At 40.7% G+C, this 24,222-nt stretch overlaps 1 protein-coding gene across 4 annotated transcripts; it reads left to right on the top strand.

Moving 5' to 3' along the window:
* Positions 1-430: 430 nt before the first annotated feature.
* cnot1 (CCR4-NOT transcription complex, subunit 1) lies at positions 431-22,937 on the top strand. Of its 4 annotated transcripts, none has more exons than XM_030732006.1 (49): positions 431-567; positions 2,021-2,320; positions 2,996-3,103; positions 5,512-5,610; positions 5,816-5,884; positions 6,053-6,107; positions 6,428-6,631; positions 6,777-6,945; positions 7,271-7,397; positions 7,580-7,690; positions 8,009-8,179; positions 8,327-8,454; positions 8,816-9,056; positions 9,362-9,481; positions 9,870-9,992; positions 10,129-10,280; positions 10,459-10,609; positions 10,833-11,046; positions 11,328-11,453; positions 11,970-12,094; positions 12,230-12,516; positions 12,594-12,672; positions 12,815-13,060; positions 13,170-13,310; positions 13,408-13,587; positions 13,916-14,032; positions 14,150-14,260; positions 14,435-14,512; positions 14,864-15,041; positions 15,409-15,542; positions 15,751-16,047; positions 16,202-16,342; positions 16,893-16,997; positions 17,153-17,272; positions 17,594-17,788; positions 18,015-18,157; positions 18,304-18,412; positions 18,644-18,813; positions 19,217-19,448; positions 19,550-19,798; positions 20,371-20,534; positions 20,648-20,765; positions 20,890-20,991; positions 21,174-21,347; positions 21,506-21,655; positions 21,742-21,922; positions 22,207-22,339; positions 22,426-22,560; positions 22,637-22,937. In XM_030732006.1, exons 2-49 carry the CDS (start codon positions 2,219-2,221, stop codon positions 22,713-22,715), a joined length of 7,143 nt encoding a protein of 2,380 aa, XP_030587866.1. In that variant the 5' UTR covers positions 431-567; positions 2,021-2,218; the 3' UTR covers positions 22,716-22,937. The 4 variants fall into 4 exon arrangements, with proteins under 4 accessions (XP_030587866.1, XP_030587864.1, XP_030587865.1 ...); XM_030732004.1 differs by having other exon boundaries at positions 15,388-15,542; XM_030732005.1 differs by having other exon boundaries at positions 12,806-13,060.
* Positions 22,938-24,222: the final 1,285 nt, after the last annotated feature.

Here is a 24,222-nt window from a genome sequence, read left to right as displayed (position 1 = left end):
ATGCAAGGCAACTCAAAATGTCTGCCATCTCTGTTACTATATCAAACTCCACATCCTGAATTTACAACCCTAGTGACATCATTTTCATCATGGCAAAAGAAACAGAAAGTATAGGCTGCAGAACACCAGCCCGCTCATCGTCACGTGTATAATTCGCGCACGATCCCTTTAAAATTTACTCATTTCTGGCTTACAGACAAAAAAAAAAATCTGTACAGGAAGCCCTATTTATATATTTTTCTTTAAAAAAACTCATCACTTCATTGTTTAGCCTACATAATTTATTCGTTTATTTTACCATTTGAAATGAATAAAATATAATAACTGACAGGCTATATGGCGATCTGAGCGGATCAGGTGTGTAGCGCCGGGCACCCGGTGTGTGTGTCGCGCAAATAAGTTCACGCACCCGTCTCTCTCGAACCGTGAGCGCGCCGCGGCGGTGACAGTCGCCATTTTATTTTGAAAATCAAACTGAACTGGAGGCACAGCAACCCTTCCATTTCGTCAAGTTTGTTCTGACGGACAAAAAGCGATGAGGATCTGAATTACTTTATTAAGAGCACGGTGAGGCTTGTGACGTATTGAAGAAATAACCGTCGATAGGTTTAGGTTTAATATATTAACACAAAAGCAGCGATATTAATACGGAGGATTGCCGTTAGCTACCAGAGCGGGGGTGGTCTACTTGCTGAGAAACAGCTGTCATATTGGTCAAAGCCAGAAAGTAAAAACTCCATAATTTAGAATAGTTTTTCGGGCAGTGCAGGTAGCTCTGTATAAAGGGCTTTTGTCAAGTTAATACTCAAGGTTTACGTTTTGTCCCAAGGAAGCATTTTTAAGTAAACTGTTAGCAATTCCAAAAACTAGTCGGAGCCCGAAGAGGGAGCGAGGCTAACGTTAACAAGGTTAATGCTAACGTTAGCTGACATGATCGCGCAAAACCCATTCGCAATACTCAAGGCATTCAGACGCCCTTCCAAATGTGGTGTTACAAACCTTGGTAGTTGTATACACATGCGACTCTTAACTGAACATGTAAAAAGGGTGCAATTTTAATCGGTTTTACTGTTTAACAACAACCAGCCCGAAACGAGCTCACGTTGCTGTTAGCTTCGCATGCTAATAAAATAGCATTAGCCTGTACTCCCGTACCCGGAGCTACTTATGGGTTAAAGGTGGTATTGACCATAGTCAAGTTATAGTGATCCAAATTAAATTTGGATTTGTAGTAAAGGTCAAAACATTTGGCTTAGTAAACCATAGTAAATGTTATGGTTTATGCTAATGCAAAGCTAAATCATTCGGTAAACATAGTGGCTAACTGCTCCGTAGCAAGTGTTTATCAGCGTCATGGTGATGTTAGCTAGAGTATTTGGCATGTTCCACCACTTGCTACACGAGTGCAGTCCCTTAATTGTAAAGTTGATTAAAACCTTTGTCTTTATTCGCATACTAAGACGTTTGGGTAAATGATGAATCTGTTAACTCTCATTAAAACATCTTTCTTGCGCGTGGTAACTGTCCAAAATTTGTGAAGTTGTATTAGCCTGTTCTTTGTTTCCGTGGGTGATTTCAGCACTTTATTTTTGTAATTAGTAACTTAGAGTGGGCTCCTCTTAACACCACGTACTTTAAAAAAAAAAAAAAAAGGAAAACAGTATTTCGTTAAGCGACTGAACTCGCTGTGAATCTATGTGCCAAACATTATGATGCTGTTGAGGCCTAGTAATCAGTAACTCTGCAATAGCTCAATGAGTGTGTTTTGCCAAACTATGTGGCAGTAACACGCGTTGAGTGTGGTTTCTGAATTTATTAGCAGCCATGCAGCTTTTCACTGCACTGTTGGGTCTGTCATTCAAGTAGGCCTCATAGCCTGCCACAGTCTGTGTTGATAGTAGATACTAGTGACCTGTAAGCTGCACACCCAAGTTTAGTGCATCTTAACAGTGAATCTCTCTTGTTTTACATTGCAAAGTGATATTTACTTTTGTGTGTTATGTTTTTCCTGTCATTTCAGATGCTGAACTTGATTTTAAACTGAAAGACTCTACCTACTTAGCACTGGGAGCCACCCATCCATCACTAACTTGGAAATCAAAATTTTTTTACACCTTTTGGGGGGGGGGAGCAGAAGTAACTTATCACTGAAGTGACTAAAGGGGAATAATGGTGATTTTGCGCCGTGCTCGGCCGCCTGCTTCCGCCCCAACCAGCAATGAATCTTGACTCGCTCTCGCTGGCTTTGTCTCAAATCAGCTATCTGGTGGACAATTTAACAAAGAAAAACTACCGAGCCAGCCAGCAAGAAATACAACATGTAAGTGGTAGCAACTATAAAATCTTTATTTTTTTTTAATTTATATTTGCTAATAGATATCTTAGAATACTTAAATATTTTAATATTCTATGTTCCTAAATTTGTAAATGCATATTTCACAATGTCTTTGTAGATTCTCAGTCATCCAGGTCATGATAGTTCTGAAAAAACCTCTTGGATAAGAGGTGAAATGTGTTCAAAGAAATTTGAGCAAAGTCCCCCCCCCAACTTTTGAAAATATATTTCACAATTTTTAAACCATTTAATGCAACCTAAAAACTGGCATTTTATTTCCTTCTATAGAGCTGCTTTAAGTGTATAAATCTGACAATGAAGATTGGTGTTTCGGTGCATACAGGGTAAATGGATTTTCAGAAAAATTAGTTTAGCCTGCCCGCCCAGTGATGATCACGGTCTGTGTGTCAGGTTTTCTTTAGTCAGTTCACTTGTTTGGGTCAGCCGGGAAGCACCATTTTTTTTTTTTTTTTTTTTTTTTTTTTTGTCTAAGTGAAAGAAGAGGCAAAGAAGTAATGTTCTGACATTTCACTTGTGGGCACATTGATGGTCAAGAAAATTGTCTTAAAATTTATATGGTTTAATGTGGATATAGTCAGTGGATATGGCTTAAAATGTCTCATGTTCTCACGTTCTGGTGTTTTCCATGTGCGCTTCCAGATTGTAAATCGTCACGGTCCTGAGGCAGACAGGCATCTACTACGCTGTCTCTTCTCCCATGTGGATTTCAGTGGCGATGGTAAAAGCAGTGGCAAGGACTTTCACCAGGTAACTTTAAATTTAAAACATTTGGATTTTGGACTTTTTACTTAAGTCTTTATGTGGTGTCATATAAGGCTGCATCTAAAGATTTTATATAATGTTGGGTGGGACAAAAAAAAGTGGGATTTTACAAGTTTACCACTTTTATGAGGGATGTATGCACAGCCAGTACATGGAGAATGCATCTCACTATAAAGTTGTGGCTCTCTGTGCATGTTCTTCACTTTGCCCAACAACTGCTTGTCTAAACCTCTTTGTACTTGGCAGGGATGTTGATGAGGGTCCGAGGAGGTGCAGTGTCGAGTGTGAATTAGCCTGCTGGAGCATTTTTTTTTGTACATTGGCTTAAAGTTGTTTTCTGTTACACTTTCACATGTTTTCACTGACATCATCCAAGGTGGTTGACAGTGACAGTCTGCACACACTTTGTTTAGCAAGAGTTTGAGTCCATAAAACCTTACAGTAACCCTCTGAGGTTTTAAGGACTCATCCTGCCAAATGGTTCGGTGTATAAGGGCTGTGATGCAGAGATTTTAGTGGCATTGTGTGCCCTGTCTGTTAGTCTCCAGGCTTTCCTTAGTGAATCATCCAAGTTGATAGCAAAATTGTAGATGTAGAAATGTGGTTCTCCCCCTCCCTTGCAAATGTAGGTGTTATGGCTGTGCAGTTAATTGAATCTTAAATTCAAATGTAATTTTGACTTTTAAAAGTTATTCAAGTGACGGGGATAAAAGGGTTATTTTCAGTGTTTTGTTTTTTTCTACATGGGCCTTTTCACCCCCTCCCCCCCGTAATAGGTTTGGCTCCGTTCAGTCTTATTTTTTACTTAAATTGTAATTAAAGCTCAAGGAAATCCACTTAATTTAAAAAACAGCTTTCATTTAAAGTAAAACGAATCCAGTTTTTCCCAAAACCTGTAAGTAAACATGTGAAAGAATTGTGGTCTTAGTACTGACCAAAATAATTAAATTTTTGGCCATAATTGAGCATCTGTAGTATGCATGCAAAGCATGGCATATGTAAGTAAGACATTGGCTGGGAAGTAGCAGCATCTGGCAGTTCATTTAAATGTTTACATAGGATTTGCCTAGGTTCATGGCTTTCCTTAAATTTGTTAACACAAGGATAAACAGCAGTTTTTTTTGTTTTTGTTTTTTTAGTGGGGAGTGTTGTCTCGAAGTAAAGTGTCCCATTCCTTTCTTTTCTTTTTTTTAAATAGTATTTTGAGCACAAAAAGTCTCACTGAAGCACTCCAGCTGCGTGCACAGTTAAATCTGTAAGGGTTTAGTGATTAGGCCTTAGGGGGTCGAGATTGGGATTGGACCCCTTTGGCTGATACAAATTGCATGCTCCTCAGGCTCTCTTTGCAATTTTTGCTTGTAGTGATGCAAAAACACAGCTGCAAGCTGCAATTTCTGTTTCAAACACGAGTTAATTTCATGTTTAAGCATTTAGGAATTTGACTTTTCAGACATGTAGACTCCCAGCCTTGCATTTCCAACAACCTTCTAACTCATGCAAGCTTGTAGTAGTGAATGACCAGGCAGCACTTTGAAAATGGCCAGAACCCTTCCTTAAACTTATTGCTGGTTTTATTTAAAACATTAACTTGTAAGTCTTCAGCAGAAATTTTGAAAAGCAAGATGTCAAATGTCTCCTGCTGGAATTTCAGCTCTATTTTGAAAGGAGATTGCTACCAAAAATGTAAACGCGTTAGGGCTGTAATATAGAAACTTGAATGTAAAATGGTTTCACTTTGTATAAAGAACCATTTTGAACTCTGAGTTTCACATCTCCTTTCACAAGTAGAGTGAGAATACTGCTGCTACACCTGTTCTTCTTGGAGCCCCAGATTTAAATTTGAGATCGTTGTAATAAATTTGATTTATGTATCTTATTTTATCATCTGTTATTAACCCCTTCACTGTCATATAGTATCAGGTGTCACACACAATCTGATAAATTGGGCATACTTTGGAAGTTAGTAATGGTGGTGTTGTGCAAAGGTGCAGGAAAGTTGATTCCTTCTTTATGACACTTTCTATCTGAAAATGAACTTGACCCCCTTAAATGCACTTGGTGTCTTTAACATTGTATCTGACAAAGTTTACACTGCCTTTTGAATCAGGAGTAGTTCAGAAACAGTTTTTAGAGTGTGTGGGGTCTTTTCTTTTGACAGTTCACCAGTTTGTCTCTTCATTGCATGCCTGTGTTTGACTTTCCACCCCTGTAAGTGGGGAAACCTGTATTTCATAAGCCATTTTAATATAATTTTCATAATCAAGTTAAGAATGGGAGACTTAATACTGATTTTTTTTTTTATATTGACTTATTTACTTATCTTGTTCTTCACTTCCTTCTTTTCTCTTTGCTGTTTCCTTCTTGATACTTTTTTCTTTTCAACTTTGTCAAAGACACAGTTTCTGATCCAGGAGTGTGTGTCGCTGATCTCAAAACCAAACTTTATCTCTACTCTGTGCTACGCCATTGACAATCCTCTGCACTACCAGAAGGTAAGGAAAAGCTGCTAAAAGTTCAGTGTACAAGTAAGACAGCATGTTGATCTCTTAAACCACTGTTTCACATGTGTCTAAGGTCTTTATAGCCTGATAAACTCAGACACTCACATTTGTAGAGGCATATTATAGTTGTTTATGATTTTTTTAAAGTTTCATCTTTTCATCTTCATTCAGATGTTTCACTTAAATTGTCTTTCAGAGTTTGAAGCCATCTGCCCACTTATTCACTCAACTGAGCAAAGTTCTTAAGCTTAGCAAAGTCCAAGAGGTAAGTCAGCTCTGCTCTAGGCTTTAAGTAGAGTACAATGTAAATGGAGCACAATAGATGTGGCATTTCATATGAATTTACTGTGAAGATTAGGGTAACTTTTGACTTGAAATGGAAAAAGCATTAGGATCTGTGCTAAATGGTTCCCCACCACAACCTTTCTTTTAGGTTATATTTGGCCTTGCTTTGCTCAGCTCCAGCAACGCAGACCTTCGTGGCTTTGGTAAGTTGTGCCAGCTTACACAACTCTGCTGCTTGTGCCAGCAGAGCCTGACACATTTAATCCGGATGAAATCCAGATGAAAACACGATCTGAGCCATGATTCTCAGAGACTTGAGAAAACATTGATGTCACATTGTACTTTAATTGTAGCAGTTCTTGGAAGGGATGATGCACTGTCCTCTCACATGCCTTACAAATTTACTTAAAACAGCAATTTGAACAATGGCAGCACCTAGTGAGTGCAGGGAACACCACAATTTTACTTCAGTGCAGGCAAACATGGGAAAGTGCATCATAACAAATTTTTAATTGCTTCTCAGCTGCGCAGTTCATCAAGCAGAAGCTTCCAGACCTCCTGCGGTCATACGTTGACGCAGATCTTGGAGGAAACCAAGAAGGTGGCTTCCAAGACATTGCCATAGAGGTGCTGCACCTACTGCTCTCCCATCTACTGTTTGGACAGAAGGGAGCCAGTGGGGTAGGGCAAGAGCAGATTGACGCCTTCCTCAAAACACTTTGCCGAGGTATGGAGGATCAGTCTGGGGCTAATTATGAATCAGAAATGTTTATAGTTAAACATGCATATATTTTTCAGACCGAGTCAACATAGTCCAACTTCTTGTTTTGTTTTCTAATGTTGCTCTGCCACATTTTTTGTGTTGGTGTCAGATTTCCCCCAGGAGCGCTGCCCTGTGGTGCTCGCACCACTGCTGTACCCTGAAAAACGGGACATTCTCATGGACAGGATCCTACCTGACTCGGGGGAGTTAGCTAAGACCATAATGGAGAGTTCTCTTGCAGAATTCATTCAAGAAGTTGGCTATGGTTTCTGTGCTAGGTAAGTGTGTGTTTTTAAATTGTGTGAACCAAAAAAATCCTTAGTTTTAATTCCCCTGTGACTACAACTGTTTGACTAATGTCACTAAATCATTTGAAAGACCGTCTTTTGTGATTCAGAGTAGACACCAAAGTTATTTGATATGTAGTCAGCATAATTTACCACAGAAACTGGCTAGTTTTTAAATTTGAACATGCCTTATCACAAACATCAAAATGAGTTGAATTTTGTCATATCCTATTCCTGATTTTTGAAATCATACGTGAGTGTTCAACCTGACAGATTATATCCAGCATTGACCTCTTTGTTCCATTTCTGTCTCCAGTCTGGACGAGTGCAGAAACATAATCGTCCAGTATGGGGTGAGAGAGGTGACGGCCAGCCAGGTAGCCAGAGTCCTGGGCATGATGGCTCGTACTCACTCTGGTCTAACTGAGGGCATCCCACTACAGGTGAGATACTTGTTTGATTGGGGGGGGCGCACTAAGGGCAGCATAACCACTTTAGTTTGGTTTGCATCATATGGAGAAAATAAAGCACAGTTCACACAGACTTTCCATAAACTAAGGGCAAACATGAAGAGTCAAACCTAAGCTTATCTGAGAATTGATGGCTTTGTCTTGCTCTCCTACAGTCCATCTCTGCTCCAGGAAGTGGTATCTGGAGTGATGGCAAGGATAAGAACGATGGTTCGCAGGCACATACGTGGAACGTTGAGGTCCTCATCGACATCGTCAAAGAAGTAGTAAGTGAACTGTCGGTTAATTTTAAATCTCGACTTTTCCTGACACCATGACCCAAAACTTTACAAAAAAATCTTTTGAATGTTTTTAATGGCAGAATGAATCCATAAGAATGAATTGTTGTGCAACTTCAAATTTGCTTATATCTGCTCCACTTTAGGGATAATTGAAGAATGCGTGGTTTATCTGTACTAGCGTTGTAAATTAGAAATCTGTGCTATGATAACACTGATGTTGGAATCTTTTGGTTTTTAAAAAAAAAAAAAAAAAAAAGATTATGATCCCAAAATACTGACAACTGTTTTTTGTCTATATCTCAGAATCCCAATCTCAACTTCAAAGAGGTGACATATGAACTGGACCACCCAGGCTTTATAATCCGGGACAGCAAAGGCCTACAGATAGTGGTGTATGGCATCCAGAGGGGACTGGGCATTGAAAGTTTCCCTGTTGATCTCATCTATCGGCCTTGGAAACATGCCGAGGGACAGGTAACTGAGCTGCTTCAGCTAGAGGATATAATTTCAGATGTGATTGGTGTGGAAAATTTGACAGAAATCAGAATAACAGTCAAATTGGAATTGATTTGTCTCGAACACACAGTGCAGTTAAATGTGCCTTTTCTTTGTTTGTTCCAGTTGTCATTCATTCAGCACTCCCTCATGAACCCAGAAGTGTTTTGCTTTGCTGACTACCCTTGTCACAATGTGGCCATTGACATCCTCAAGGCCCCACCAGAGGATGACAACAGAGAGATTGCCACATGGTATGAAAATTTAATATCGGCTAAGCTTTGCAGAACAGTATACCAGTTGCTTGTTTCTTATTGGGCTTAATTTAAGCATGGGTCTAAAGTTTACTTTAAAGCAGTAAAGATTTGGTACTTGAATGTCAGTCAACTACTCAGTGAGGTTAATGCTTGACGTAGCACAGTCATTGCTTTAAGAGGCTATACTTAAAGGATAGTGTAGCCTCTTAAAGTGGAGGCAAAGTTGGACCTCTCCATGTATTGTATTAAACAAAAAACAAAAAAAAAAAGTGAATCAACACCATCACTTAAAATAAAGAGTTTCCCATGACATCGTAACTCACTGTCTAAGCTCTAATCTGTTTCTAATACATCACAGGAAAAGTCTGGATCTGGTGGAGAGTCTGCTTAGACTGTCTGAGGTGGGCCAGTATGAGCAGGTGAAGCAGCTGTTTAGCTTCCCAATCAAACACTGCCCAGACATGTTGGTGCTGGCATTACTGCAGATCACCACCTCTTGGCACACGCTGCGCCATGAGCTCATCTCCACCCTGATGCCCATCTTTCTGGGAAATCACCCCAACTCTGCCATTATCCTGCACTATGCCTGGCATGGACAGGTTGGTGTTTGTTTCTCATTCATTAAATGTCAGTTAGTGAGATGTTTTTGTCTACATAGTAATGACAACTCATGGGTAACACATTGATTGTCAGCTGGTGTGATACCATTGCAAGATGGCCTCTAGTTTCTTTTCAGTTTTTGACACACTCACACACACACACACTCTCACACACACACACACACACACACTCACACACTCACACTCTCTTCTCTCTGGCAGTGTTTGTGCTCTTGCTCTTTTCTATTAGTTTAGTGTTTTGGCTTGTTTACATACAAAACCTGTTTTGTGTGTTCCTCTTGCAGGGACAGTCTCCTTCCATACGTCAGCTAATTATGCATTCAATGGCTGAGTGGTACATGAGAGGGGAGCAGTATGACCAGGCAAAGCTGTCTCGCATCCTGGATGTGGCCCAAGACTTAAAGGTTTGCTAGAACACTCGATACTCAATGACCATTAATGACCACTTTGTACTTTGAGTAGCATTTCATTAGAAAACTCAAGATAGAGGATAAGTACACACTGTATATCATGTGAATCCTCTGTGAATTTTTTTTTTTTTTTTTTTTTAAATCTTCAAAAAATATGTACATTTTAAGAACACTTTATTGGCTGCAATAATGAACACTAAAAGCCCTGGTCTCTGTATATTTTGATTCTTGGTAAATAAACATTCAGTGTATCTAATTAATTCTTGAAGAGGACTATTGAATCTGTTTCATGTAATAAATCTAGACAAATAATTAAATACACACAATCTGAATGTTGTTTTTGTTTTTTTCTCCTCCACCCCACCCCCCGAACCCCCTCCAGTCTCTATCAATGCTGCTGAATGGTACTCCATTTGCCTTTGTTATTGACCTTGCTGCACTTGCCTCTCGCCGTGAATACCTCAAACTTGATAAATGGCTGACTGACAAAATCAGAGAGCATGGGGTAGGTCTTAAATTGATGTCTGTTGATTGATATGTGCCACTTAAGATGGTTTTACAATTTATGCCAGTTTAATATTAAGCATATTTCACTAAGAAAATTTAGTTTTTACAATAATTATTTCTTGTCCTTGTGACAGGAACCTTTTATCCAGGCCTGTGTGACATTCTTGAAGAGGCGCTGCCCATCCATTATGGGGGGTCTGGCTCCTGACAAGGACCAGCCCAAAAGTGCCCAGCTGCCTCCAGAGACTTTAGCCACCATGCTAGCCTGCTTGCAGTCATGTGCTGGGTGAGAGACTATCTAGTTTGATGTACAGTTTGTCTGTTGTTAATTTGTATGATACTTTTAAATGGCTCTTGGTCTTTTGAGTAACCTTAGAGTGGAGCCCAACATTGTTTATGTACATTGCAACCTGTTTTTTCACTTTTCCCCACTTTATTTATTTATTTATTTTTTTAACCCTCAGGAGTGTGTCCCAGGAATTGTCAGAGACTATCCTGACTATGGTTGCTAATTGCAGCAATGTAATGAATAAAGCCCGGCAGCCACCACCAGGTGTAATGCCAAAAGGACGTGCCCCAAGCACCAGCAGCCTGGATGCCATCTCACCTGTACAGGTATCTTACTGTGGAAGCCACATTATGCCTTTGAAATAACTTTTCAATAATTTCATTCTTTACACTTGTATAAAGTGTACAATTTAATTTAAAATAAATGGGTTACTGTAATAGTTTTGCCATATTTTTTACTCTTATTGTAAGACATCTTGTTTTACTAGCTATGTTGTGTCCCATCCTTGCTCAATTCACTTCTTCACACTTCTTATCTCCCTTTCTTTAGATGGACCCTCTGAGTGGCATGGGCTCCTTGAACCTGGGGGGCACAGCTACCTCCCACACTCAAAGCATGCAGGGTTTCCCATCCTCGCTGAGCTCAGCTTTCAGTAATCCCCAGTCCCCAGCAAAAGCCTTCCCACCCCTCTCCAATCCTAATCCCAGCACACCATTTGGGGGCATTGCCAGCCTCACCTCACAGCTCCCTGGTATAGCCTCTGGTACTGTGCTATTTGATTATTTTTCCCTCAATACAAACATTTTAACAGTTTGAAAAGCATGTTGATTATTATTTGTCTTTCTTTGGCATCACTTACTGAAAAATAGACCAGAAGGGCTTATTATACTAAACGGTTATATAAATATTGTGTGCCAAGAGAAGATTGTTGTAAGGGTTAGCTGTGTTCAGTCATCTACTTGTTAAACTGAAATGGGTCCTTGTACATAACATAGTTGTTCAAAAAGTAAAGTGGTAATGAATTGAAATGACTGTTACTTCCAGGTCCACTGGGCTCAGGCATCAGCTCTGGCATCAGCTCTGGTCTAGGGATGACAGCAGTAAGCACTGATCCTTTTGGCACCAGGAAGATGAGCACACCAGGCCTGAACCCACCAACCTTTCAGCAGAGTAAGATGAAGGCCTGTAAGTGGTGGTGGTAGTGGTGTGACTGAGAGCCCCGCCCTGCGCTGCTCAGCACTGTATTTCCTCTATTTTTGACAATCACTCACTAAAGAAATTTACTGTTAAATACACTGTTGTGAGCCCCACCAATACAATTTCCTTATCATGAAATTTGAATCTTGCCACTATTTAATTATCATTGTTTATCGTATAGTGTTAAACTTTAATATTGGAGGAAATACAGATCAGTCTTCCATTCCTTGTCTGCTTTTGCTGACAGCCCCACTTTAAAGTTTTTCTACTTTTTATGAATTGAAAAAGAGGTCCAACATGACTTAAGACTGTCTACACTGAGCCATGTTAAATTTTTAGAGATCTCTGAAATGGAGTTCTTCTTTTTTTTAATGCCTTATGTATCACATTGTAATACAATGATTTTAACCATTGTATTAAATATTTGGCTTACTCAACAGTCTTGTATTGCAAAAGTAAATTAAAAGAAAATTGTGGTTTTGTTCCCAGCTGACCTTTCTCAGGTGTGGCCCGAGGCAAACCAGCACTTTAGTAAGGAAATAGATGATGAAGCAAACAGTTACTTTCAGCGCATTTACAACCACCCACCTCACCCTACTATGTCTGTGGACGAAGTAAGTAGCGACATGATTACGTTTTTCTACTGGTTTACAAATGTATGCCTACATTTTATTTCTGATGTTGATAAATTGGACTCCTTCGCTCATTTGTTCATATAATTCTTATGTAATGTCATTACACCCATGCAGGTATTGGAAATGCTGCAAAGGTTCAAGGATTCAACCATCAAGCGTGAGCGAGAGGTGTTCAACTGCATGCTTCGAAACCTGTTTGAAGAATACAGATTCTTCCCCCAGTACCCAGACAAGGAGCTGCACATCACTGCCTGCCTTTTTGGTGGGATAATCGAGAAGGGTCTGGTCACCTATATGGCCCTGGGCTTGGCCCTGCGATATGTTCTTGAAGCCTTAAGAAAACCATATGGATCGAAAATGTATTACTTTGGAATTGCTGCCCTAGATAGGTTCAAAAACAGGTATTGCCTTTTTCTTCTGCAAAGTAAGTGTAGATAATGAGTCATTATCTTAAACTGACATCTTTTTGTATTTCTAGACTAAAGGACTACCCTCAGTATTGTCAACATCTGGCTTCCATTGCTCACTTCTTGCAATTCCCCCACCATTTACAAGAGGTAATCAGGTTTCCTTAATTTATTTTTGATCACCATTCATGAAGTCTCACTTTGTCCCCCATCTCTGACTAAAGAGGGGGCACCTTGCATTCAGATAAATTAAATCTCTCGCTCTGCACCTTCAAATATCCTGTGTGTGCAGTATATTGAGTATGGCCAACAGTCACGGGACCCTCCGGTGAAGATGCAGGGCTCCATCACCACACCCGGCAGCCTGGCACTGGCACAGGTCCAAGCCCAGGCCCAGTCACAGCAATCTACTGGCCTCAAACCCCCACAGCCAGGCCAGCCCAGCACTCTTGTCACCACCACGACGACTACAACCACAGCTACCAAGACATCCACCATCGCAAGACCAACACCCAGCAACTTCAAGAAGGACGTGCCCGTGAGTTTGGCTTTGCTGGTGACTGGGCACCTTATGGCGTGCCTAATCAGTGCTCAAATTTCTATACATATTGAAAGATCAGTGTGTAATTCTCTGTTCCTACCTGCAGCCCTCCATAAACACTACCAACATTGACACTCTGCTGGTGGCTACTGACCAAACAGAAAGGATTGTAGAGCCTCCAGAGAATGTCCAGGAGAAGATTGCTTTTATCTTCAACAACCTTTCTCAGTCCAACATGACTCAGAAGGTAAAAGGAAACAAACAAAATGTTACTGAATTAAAAGAACCAAGTTAACCTTTAAAGAACCTTAATAATCAAAGATGCTGATTTCTTCTTTTATCAGGTTGAGGAGTTGAAAGAGACAGTGAAAGAGGAGTTTATGCCCTGGGTGTCTCAGTACCTGGTGATGAAACGTGTCAGCATTGAGCCCAACTTTCACAGCCTCTACTCAAACTTTTTGGACACTCTCAAAAACCCTGAGTTTGTCAAGATGGTTCTCAATGAAACGTACAGGAATATCAAGGTAACACTTTTTTGGGAGATGATGGCAACTTAAGTGCTTAAAGACTTTGTTCCTTTCATTGTTTGGCACCTGCTCTAAGTTTTGATATCCTTGAGTGTTTTTTGTTAAACTGCTAAAAACTTGCCTAGTGTGAAGTGCATCTGTGGTCATTTTTATCTATTGGACAAAATATTGCTGTTGTAAGATGGGGTTTTCATGCATTTCCCTTTCTGAAATACTGCATGTCTAAAGACATCACATTGCCATGCTGAATAAATTTGTTTTTGTTCCTGCTTAACTGTCCTCATTTGTAAAGTTCCATGATTAATTTTTCTTCTTTGTCTTTCAGGTGCTTTTGACCTCAGACAAGGCAGCTGCCAACTTCTCTGATCGCTCCCTGCTGAAGAACCTCGGCCACTGGTTAGGCATGATTACACTGGCCAAAAACAAGCCTATCCTTTATACAGTAAGAAAAGTTTATTGGTTCTTTTTTAAAGCAATGTGTTTCGTTTGTTTTTGTTTTTTTTTGTTTGTTTTTTTTAATTGAGAGTTTGCTAAAAAAGAGAAATTTTCTCTCTTCTAGGATCTAGAAGTCAAGTCTTTGCTGCTGGAAGCTTATGTGAAAGGCCAGCAGGAGCTGCTTTATGTGGTTCCCTTTGTGGCCAAGGTTTTGGAATCCAGCGTGCGTAGCATGGTGAGCAACACTGCTGTAAATGGAGAGATGTCTCCATGCTAACATTACATTCTGTTACTGAGTAGAAAATAATCAGTATGTCCAGTGTATTTCAGACTCAATGAGATTTTTCTGTAAATACGATGTGAAAATGTCCAAAATATTCAGTGTCACTGTTTATGATTGGTGCTTTAGGTTTTCAGACCCCAGAATCCTTGGACCATGGCCATCATGAATGTTCTTGCTGAGCTGCACCAGGAACATGACCTCAAGGTATTAGCCTTGCTTGTTGCAACTTAGACAATGGTTGATTTTGTACCATAGTGTTAAAGTCCAGTCGAGCTGTATTACATTAAAAAAAAAAGAAAATGGGGCTACCATCTCTTAAACTTTTTTTGATTTGACAAAGATGCAGTGAACGGAGTTGAATTTAATAAGTCATTAAATGCATGATACGTATTGAGATGTCTGTTAGCACTAAAAACTGCATCTGAGTTTATCTAAATCATCATTATTGCTTAATGTCATGAATACAGTTACAATTTAACTGAATAAAGTGAGAATTTTATGATTGTAAATAAAAGTATCAGCAGTTCATTGTTCTCATTCTTTTGTTTGCTGCAGTTGAATTTAAAGTTTGAGATTGAAGTTCTGTGTAAGAACTTATCTTTGGACATCAATGAGCTGAAGCCAGGAAACCTGCTGAAGGACAAGGAGAAGCTAAAGAACCTCGAGGAGCAGCTGTCTGCACCAAAGAAAGAGGCAAAGCCTCCAGAGGAGATGCTGCCAGTTTCTACTACAGGTGGTTGCTCCATATTTTTTTTTTCTGGTTTAAACATTTCAATTATTCATTGAGATGTGTGCTTTTTACTTAGGTTATGACTCACTCTTACTTTGCAATTAAGGGAAGACTCAAACCTCAGGTTGTAGACCTGATCTAGAATAATCTTTTTAACATGTCAATCTCAAATGTAGTGGTTATAAAAAAAATAATTCACCTATTTTATTGACTATCATTGTCCTTTGAGAACACTTTAAGTATGAGCCTTAAAAAGCTTTGTATCACTTGTTTGTGTGCTTTTTATGTTGTCTGGATAATCTGCCTTTTCTTGTGATTTTTAATCAAATTAGCATTTTGTGACCAACAGGAGACTTTGTTCCATTTGCAGCTCCTTCCTCCGCCCCACCTGCAACCACCACCACTTGTACAACTACTGGGCCTCCCACCCCACAGTTTAGTTACCATGACATCAATGTGTATGCATTGGCAGGCCTGGCTCCCCACATCAATATAAATATCAACGTAAGTATAAAGGCCATTTCATGATTTTCGTGTCTGGGAAGAATTGTAGACTGGCACATGATTCTGTACACTTCAGGTATGCATACATGAAGGCACAAACACTAGATGGCCTCAGGGACTTCCTTACACCAAAAATAACAGCTTTTTTAAGCTATGTGTTTGGTTCTTGGCATTACACTCATTCTGGGGCTGTTTTTGTTCCTTTCAGATCCCTCTACTGCAGGCTCATCCTCAGCTGAAGCAATGTGTGCGGCAATCAGTGGAGCGTGCTGTCCAGGAGCTGGTGCACCCTGTGGTTGATCGCTCTATCAAAATCGCAATGACGACCTGTGAACAGATCATTAGGAAGGACTTTGCTCTGGATTCTGAAGAGTCCCGCATGCGTGTGGCTGCGCACCATATGATGCGAAATCTGACTGCTGGCATGGCCATGATCACCTGCCGTGAGCCCCTACTCATGAGCATTGCCACCAACCTTAAGAACAGCTTTGCTGCAGCTCTGAGGGTAAGCCAAATCCCTCTATGAAGGTGTGTATTTTAACAGAATACTTAGAAAAGGGGGAAAAAAAGCTGTTCTGGTACACTACTTTCTCTGCACCCATCCTTTGTTTTGTTTCTTTCTAGCATGTATAAAACAACAAACTGTTTTTCCCTTTCAGGCACCAACACCCCAACAGAGGGAAATGATGGAAGAGGCTGCAGCCAGGATTGCTCAAGACAACTGTGAACTGGCTTGCTGCTTCATTCAAAAAACAGCAGTGGAGAAGGCTGGCCCTGAAATGGATAAGAGACTAGCCACGGTAGGACTTTTAAGAAGACTAGCTCAAAAGCCATAAATACAAGTGTGCTTCAAATGGAAACTGTGGCTAGAGTTGCTCCTTTGTCAAATATGTAAAAATGGATGACAATTCCAGAGTGCAGCAAAACTGATCATTGGTGTGAGGCCAAAGTCATAGTGCTGAGTAAATGTAGCTATAGAAGGTGTTTTTTGTTTGTTTGCTCAAAACCACAAGGAGCTGAGCCGTGACATTTGATATACATGTTCTTTACCCTTCAGATGTGCTACAGAATATTCATATATCCATCTATCCAGGCAAAATAGTTTTGCAGAAGATCTGTTTAGGTGTCTGCTGAAGGGTTTATTATTAAGTGGGTTGGTAGTATTATCCTGACTTTTACATTTTATATTTTCATTAATCGCAGAGCATATCCTGATCGGTGATGCGTCTTGTTTTAATACAGTAATTATACTGCTATACCCCTATTTTATATGTAGGGTGCTTTTTACCTGAATACTTATAAAAATATTTCAGTGTCAAATTTCTTGATATTCATTCTTTACTCTTCCAGGAGTTTGAGCTGAGGAAGCATGCACGCCAAGAGGGACGTCGCTATTGTGATCCGGTTGTTTTGACTTACCAGGCTGAACGTATGCCAGAGCAGATCAGACTCAAGGTGAGGTCATTGTAACTTTGTTTTAATCTTAAAACAAATCATGAGGTCTTCTTACCTCAGTTGCTGCATCTCTCCATGTTAATAAGAATTCAGAGCAATTTTCTGTTAATAGTCTGTGGCTACAATGTCTGAGTTACTGTGTGCCTGTGTTGCAGGTGGGAGGGGTAGACCCTAAGCAACTAGCCGTGTATGAGGAGTTTGCTAGAAATGTTCCAGGTTTCTTACCAAGTAATGACCTCTCACAACCCACTGGCTTCTTGGCTCAGCCCATGAAGGTAAATGTATTTTCAGAGACCCATCCCGCTCACTCACACCAAAGGGAAGAGTTAAAAAGTAAAAACACTTAGAGAGAAAATTGGATGGTATCATAGTGTTACATAGCTAAATATGTTTGAAAGATTATTTTTTGTTAAGTGCTAGTCTTTTTTTGACCCCAAAGAGAGCTTATGGCTATTTATTATTCTGGTCTTTGATATTAATATTCGGTCGATCAACCACTCAAACAGCAACATTTAACTAAATACTATTTGTGTTAATGTCATATAATTTGTGTTTCAGCATTTAATCCTGAGACTTGTTCCATGTGTCTATCTTAGCAACAGGCATGGGCCACAGATGATGTGGCTCAGATCTACGATAAGTGCATAGCAGACTTGGAGCAGCATCTTCATGCCATCTCTCCGGCCCTTGCCATAAATCCTCTTACTCAGGCCCTGCGTAGCCTGCTGGAAACTGTGGCTTTGGCTAGAAACTCGAGGGATGGTATTGCAGCACTTGGCTTGCTGCAGAAGGTAGGACAGCTAAATGTGACTGCTAATTTTTAGATAGTTTGTAGATGACTGCTACAAAATCTGGACTATATCTGCTCTGTTTATTTGTGCATACATGGGACCTGTTTATGGTGATCCACTACTACAGTGATGTAGTTTTCAGGACTTGAGTCTTCAGAAATTGATGTTAGACAGGCAAAGTTTTAAAGTAATCTGTTTTTGCTGAGCTGCTCTCTCTATCTTCCAGGCTGTGGAAGGTCTTCTGGATGCTACAAGTGGTGCTGATGCAGACTTGCTGCTGCGTTACAGGGAGTGCCATCTGTTGGTACTTAAAGCCCTGCAGGATGGACGTGCCTATGGGCCACAATGGTGCAATAAGCAGATCACCAGGTGAATCAGAGCACATTATGCCCCTCATATGCTGAATGGGATATCCTGCACCCATCATAAAAGCTGTTGATGTTTGAGATATGGTATCACTGTCCATGGAGAGAGAGAGAGAGTGTCTAACTTGCTTGCTGTTTGTTTTTTTACAGGTGTCTGATTGAATGCCGTGACGAATACAAATACAATGTGGAGGCAGTGGAGCTTTTGATCAGGAACCATCTTGTAAATATGCAGCAGTATGACCTGCACCTGGCACAGGTACACACTTTGACTTTGTCATTAACAGATTTATTCTTACATTTTGCTTTTGTTACTTCTGTGTGTAGCAGTCTATCTGTTCACTGTCACTGATTCTTCATCACGTCTGTCTTGTAAATTAGTAAAATAAAAATCCTCGTGACATAAAGCTACTTTTTCTGATTGTCAGTTTCACTTGCCATTGGTTAATCAGTTGAGCTATAAATATATATATATTTTTTTTCCTTCCAGTCAATGGAAAATGGATTGCACTACATGGCAGTTGCATTTGCCATGCAGTTGGTGAAACTACTGTTGGTAGATGAACGCAGTGTGAGCCACGTCACAGAAGCCGACCTCTTCCATACAATTGAGACTTTAATGAGGACCTGTGCACACTCCAGAGCTAATGCACCTGAGGGGTAAAGAACTTCAGCAATTTTAACTCATTAGTGGTTGTGCAATCATAGCTACCACCTTTCTGAGACTGGAAATATTTATATTAAATGCAACTTTCTAAAGCAGACGATCAACCTTTTTAGGCCCGCTTTACAGCTCAGTTTGCCAGTTGAATGATGCTAGTGAGTGTTTAAAAATGTTGGTAAACAATATAGTTTTCCTCTCCTCCCTTTGACAGCATTTGTTTTACTGTATTTGGCTGTTTTGATCAGTGAACGTCAAACCCGTTTGTTTGTGGCGTTCATGCTGTTTAGGAGCTAGTCATGATACACCCTAGCTTGAGTCTTGCATTGATGGCATGAGTAGTTATGGGTCACGGTCTAGTGTGCTGAGACCTTACTGATTTTTCTGTCTCATCATTTCTAGACTTCCCCAGTTGATGGATGTGGTTCGCTCCAACTATGAAGCCATGATCGACAGAGCCCATGGTGGACCCAACTTCATGATGCACTCTGGGATTTCACAGGCTTCAGAATATGATGATCCTCCAGGCTTGAGGGAGAAGGCAGAGTACCTCCTGAGGGAATGGGTTAACCTGTATCACTCAGCTGCTGCTGGCAGGGATAGCACCAAAGCTTTTTCTGCCTTTGTTGGCCAGGTTTTTATCAACATTTATTAGTTATTGAAAACTACTAAAAAATCAAAATACTCCTGTTACTCATGTCTAATCCTTACTTTTTTTTTTTTTCCCCTTCCTAGATGCACCAGCAGGGAATTCTAAAGACAGATGACCTGATTACGCGGTTCTTCCGGCTGTGCACAGAAATGTGTGTAGAGATAAGCTATCGGGCACAGGCTGAACAACAGCATAACCCAGCAGCCAGTGCAGCCATCATCAGAGCCAAATGCTACCACAACTTGGACGCCTTTGTTAGGCTCATAGCACTGCTGGTCAAACACTCTGGAGAGGCCACCAACACAGTGACAAAAATCAACCTCCTCAACAAGGTGCAGCAACAGACCATAGAATATGAATCCGATAGATTATTTATATAGCCCAATTTCACCAGTCTTTATTATAAGAAAATAATGGGTAGGGGGACCCATTATTATGTTCTCGTATCCACAGGTCATCCAGTTTTTAACTGCTGAAACTAAATTTGCTCTTCCAACTTAGTAACTTGGATTTAGATCAGTAGCAGTAGCATTTTTTTTTCTTAATGTCTCCATATTTTAGCATTATGTTTAGATCATTTTTTCCTCCCTCTGAGTATTTATTCCCTGTTATAATCAAACCAGCATATTTTTTTTTAGAATAGATATCTGCTTAAAATGAGCTGAAGAAGCCATTTTTGCTGTAGTCTCTCATTTAAGTAAAAGCTTTCAGTGGTAATGGCAGACTGGATTGTAGTTCTCATTTCATAATTGAAATCTCTATAGGTCTTTGTGAAAGGATAAAATAATCCTCATCTCCTGATACTGCTAGTAACTCCATCTGTAGGCTGAACATTTTCATTCACTGGAAAAAGTTGGGACCTGTGTTAGTTGGTTCTCACTGTGCCATCGTTTTCCTTCCACAGGTGCTCGGAATTGTAGTGGGAGTGTTGATCCAGGACCATGATGTCCGTCAGACTGAATTCCAGCAGCTGCCATATCACCGCATTTTCATCATGCTGCTATTGGAGCTCAATGCTCCTGAACATGTCCTAGAAACCATTAACTTCCAGACACTCACTGCCTTCTGGTAGGAATTCACTTTTTCTCGTCCTGCCAAGAAACTGTAGTTTGGAGAATGGAGAACGTTCTGCTAGTCCGTATGGTCTTTGATGAGAATTTACTTATTGCTTTTATCTGCAGTAATACCTTCCACATCCTGAGACCCACCAAAGCACCTGGGTTTGTGTATGCCTGGCTTGAACTCATCTCCCATCGCATCTTCATTGCCAGGATGCTAGCACACACCCCACAGCAGAAGGTATTCAAGACGACGCATTTGATAAACGGTTGAAATGAACATATTTCATGGATGTTTCAGCTGTTTGTGCTTTTGTTTTTATAGTTTTTGAATGTTTGTGTAATACACTGATGTTGTCTTCTAGGGTTGGCCAATGTACGCACAGCTGTTGATTGATCTTTTCAAGTACCTGGCCCCATTCTTGAGGAATGTAGAGCTCAACAAACCTATGCAAATCCTCTACAAGGTGATCTTTCAGTTTGCATTTTGTTAGTGGAGCATTGTAAGTTAGTGACAGTGTAATTTTTTTTAATAGTATCCTGACACTTAAATGTTAACGTTTCCATTTAAAATTTCATGTTCCTTGCTTAACATTTTTGAGTACAAAACTCTGATGTCCTTCCCGGTTTGTTCTGATTCATCATTCAGGGCACACTGCGAGTTCTTCTGGTCCTGCTTCATGACTTCCCAGAGTTTCTGTGCGATTACCATTATGGCTTCTGTGATGTTATCCCACCCAACTGCATCCAACTCCGCAACCTCATCCTCAGTGCCTTTCCACGCAACATGAGGCTTCCTGACCCTTTCACACCCAATCTGAAGGTAGAGGCAAACACACTGAGAACAGTGTTGATTTACACATGGAGTAACGGCAGCTCCAAGCTGTGGGTTAGATCAGCAGTTTGGCGTGAATTATGAGCTGAGTTAATTTGAAGACTGCCAGATGTAATAAGTCTGTCCTTGATTGACTCCTGCTGCAGGTGGACATGCTGAGCGAGATCAACATTGCTCCCCGTATCCTCACCAACTTCACAGGCGTCATGCCTTCCCAGTTCAAAAAGGATCTGGACTCGTATCTGAAGACACGCTCACCTGTTACTTTCCTGTCTGAGCTCCGTAGTAACCTGCAGGTAGTATTGGTGTCTGTTTACTTGAAGTTGGTAGTAAGAGGTGCACAAAGGCATGACAGATTTGTGATTTCCTTTTTGTCTCCCAGGTGTCTAATGAACCAGGAAACCGTTACAACATCCAGCTGATCAATGCTCTAGTGTTGTATGTGGGGACACAGGCAATTGCTCACATCCACAATAAGGGCAGCACCCCTTCTATGAGCACCATCACCCACTCTGCTCATATGGACATCTTCCAGAACCTGGCTGTGGACCTGGACACTGAAGGTAGGGAAGTAGCATTAAAATAAAACCTGCTCTCTGTTGTATAGATTGAGTTGCCATTTCTGCAGAATTTCAGTCAGTTTGCTTTAGACTGACATTTGCTCCTGACTTCTAGAAACCAGGCACATTTAACATTTTGTACTTTCTAAAACTCTGTTGAACCAAATCAGAAGAGCCTTTGGAAGCCTTATGTTCCAGCTTTGTAGACCAGAACTTGATGTTAGATGTTGAGCATCAGTCCAGAATGAATGTGCACTCATTGTGTTACTGATCTCATGTCTCTCCAGGGCGTTACTTGTTCTTGAACGCCATCGCCAATCAGCTGCGCTACCCTAACAGTCACACTCACTACTTCAGCTGCACCATGCTCTATCTATTTGCTGAGGCCAACACTGAGGCCATCCAGGAGCAGATCACCAGGTGAGACAGTCTGATCTGAGGTCTGGACAGTTTTAAATAAGTGTTCTCTAATCTTGGTTGGTTAAAACTTCCTCCTTGTTTTTTAGGGTTCTGTTGGAGAGGCTGATAGTGAACAGGCCTCATCCATGGGGTCTCCTTATCACCTTCATTGAGCTGATCAAGAATCCTGCCTTCAAGTTCTGGAGCCACGACTTTGTGCACTGTGCCCCTGAGATTGAAAAGTAGGTTCTTCTGTTTGATACGTGTAAGAGCAGCTGCAGAGCTGGCACCTAAACATATGCTGATGTCTCTCCTCAGGCTGTTTCAGTCTGTAGCCCAGTGCTGTATGGGACAGAAGCAGGCCCAGCAGGTAATGGAGGGCACCGGTGCCAGCTAGCCAGTGTACCAGACAGCTCGTCACCCGTGGGAGAGATGCTGTGGCCTTGACCCACCCCCCCTCACCATCCCACACATACACACCTCCCTCTTTACTGTTTTCACTGGATAAACTGGCAACCACAGTCGTTTGGAATGTGGATGAAAGGACTACTGCTCAAGGATCTAGTTAATTCTCTCTCTCTCTCCCCCCCCCCCTTCTTATTCTTTTTTTTTTTTTTTTTTTTTTATCCCTGTGGGGTTGAATTGAGATGGCAAGAGTGGATTGGGACATGCTGTTCAATATACTTTTTTTTTTTTTTTTTTTTTTTATATATGCTTTGATGTAAATATTGAGTAAGGGGAGAACCGGGGAGTAGACAAGTGGAAAGCAATGCACATGTCAAATAAGCATCCTGACATGTAAAGACATCTAAATATATTTTCACTCACTACCAAAGTCTTTGGTTTGCTTCCCTCCCACACAAATCTTTTTTTTTTTTTTTTTTTTTTGCTTTTCAGAGGCTGAATGGTAGATAATTGAAAGGGGGGAAAAAAACTCCCTGCTACTTTGATTTGATTACTTTTTATCTCCAAGTGGGACAGAAAGATGTCGTCAAGACTCCCAGGTGGGGTGGGGGTCCACTCCTGGTGTGTTGGTGGAGAACGTTTGCTGATGGTTTGTCCATTTGAAACTGGCTCTGGAAGTCTCTCCCTGGCACTTGTAAAATTATGCAGTGATGAATTTGTATAAAGATCCAAATTGAAGAACAACAATAGAAGGACCAATACAGCTCATTTTGTAACATTTTGAATGTTTTGTAAATGTATTGGTCCATGTGTTGTATTTTGTAGTCCTTTCTAGTTTGCCTTTAGTTCTTGCTACTTAACTGCAGTATGCATACATACAGTAAATAAAGCATTCAAACTGCAATTTCATCTGTCTTCTTTCAGAACTGCATGACTAAGATCAGGGTAATAGACAAAGTGTTTCTAAACTGGGACTTGTATTAGCAGTAATATACACCGAACAAGCTAAATACTGCTGGTCCCCTTTTTGCTGCCAAAACAGCCTGGACACATTGAGACATGATAGTTGTGGGGTGGGGCCTCCTTGGACCAGGCTCGTTTGTCCAGCACGTCCCACAGATGCTCAGTTTGGATTGAGATCTGGGGAAATTTGAGGTCAAGTCATGATCCTGAAGCCATTCCTGAACCACTTTCGCTTTGTGGCCGGGTGCATTATCCTGCTGAAAGAGGATAGTGCCATCAGGGAATACCATTTCAATGAAATGGTGTAATTAGTCTGTAAGAGTGTTTAGATAAGTGGTATCTGTCAAATTAACATTCACACAGATGGCAGGACCCAAGATTTTCCAGCAGAGCATATCCCAAAGCATCACATTGCCACTGCCAGCTTGCCTTGTGCCCATAATGCATCCTGGTGCCAGGTGTTCTCCAGGTAAGCAACAGACGTGCACTTGACTGTCCACGTTATGTTTTTAAAAAATAAAAACGTGATCCATCAG

Source organism: Archocentrus centrarchus, chromosome 6 (genome assembly GCF_007364275.1).
Source record: "Archocentrus centrarchus isolate MPI-CPG fArcCen1 chromosome 6, fArcCen1, whole genome shotgun sequence".
In the NCBI taxonomy this organism is placed as follows: domain Eukaryota; kingdom Metazoa; phylum Chordata; class Actinopteri; order Cichliformes; family Cichlidae; genus Archocentrus; species Archocentrus centrarchus.
Note: the sequence above shows the minus strand (reverse complement) of the source record. Positions and strands in the feature narration are given on the sequence as shown.

Excerpts from the sequence above, each read along its gene's own strand:
- cnot1 (XM_030732003.1), top strand. The coding sequence starts at position 2,219 with ATGAATCTTGACTCGCTCTCGCTGGCTTTGTCTCAAATCAGCTATCTG. Across the intron at positions 18,158-18,303 it reads TGCAATAAGCAGATCACCAG|GTGTCTGATTGAATGCCGTG; the intron begins GTGAATCAGAGC and ends GTTTTTTTACAG. Across the intron at positions 21,923-22,206 it reads TGTGGACCTGGACACTGAAG|GGCGTTACTTGTTCTTGAAC; the intron begins GTAGGGAAGTAG and ends ATGTCTCTCCAG.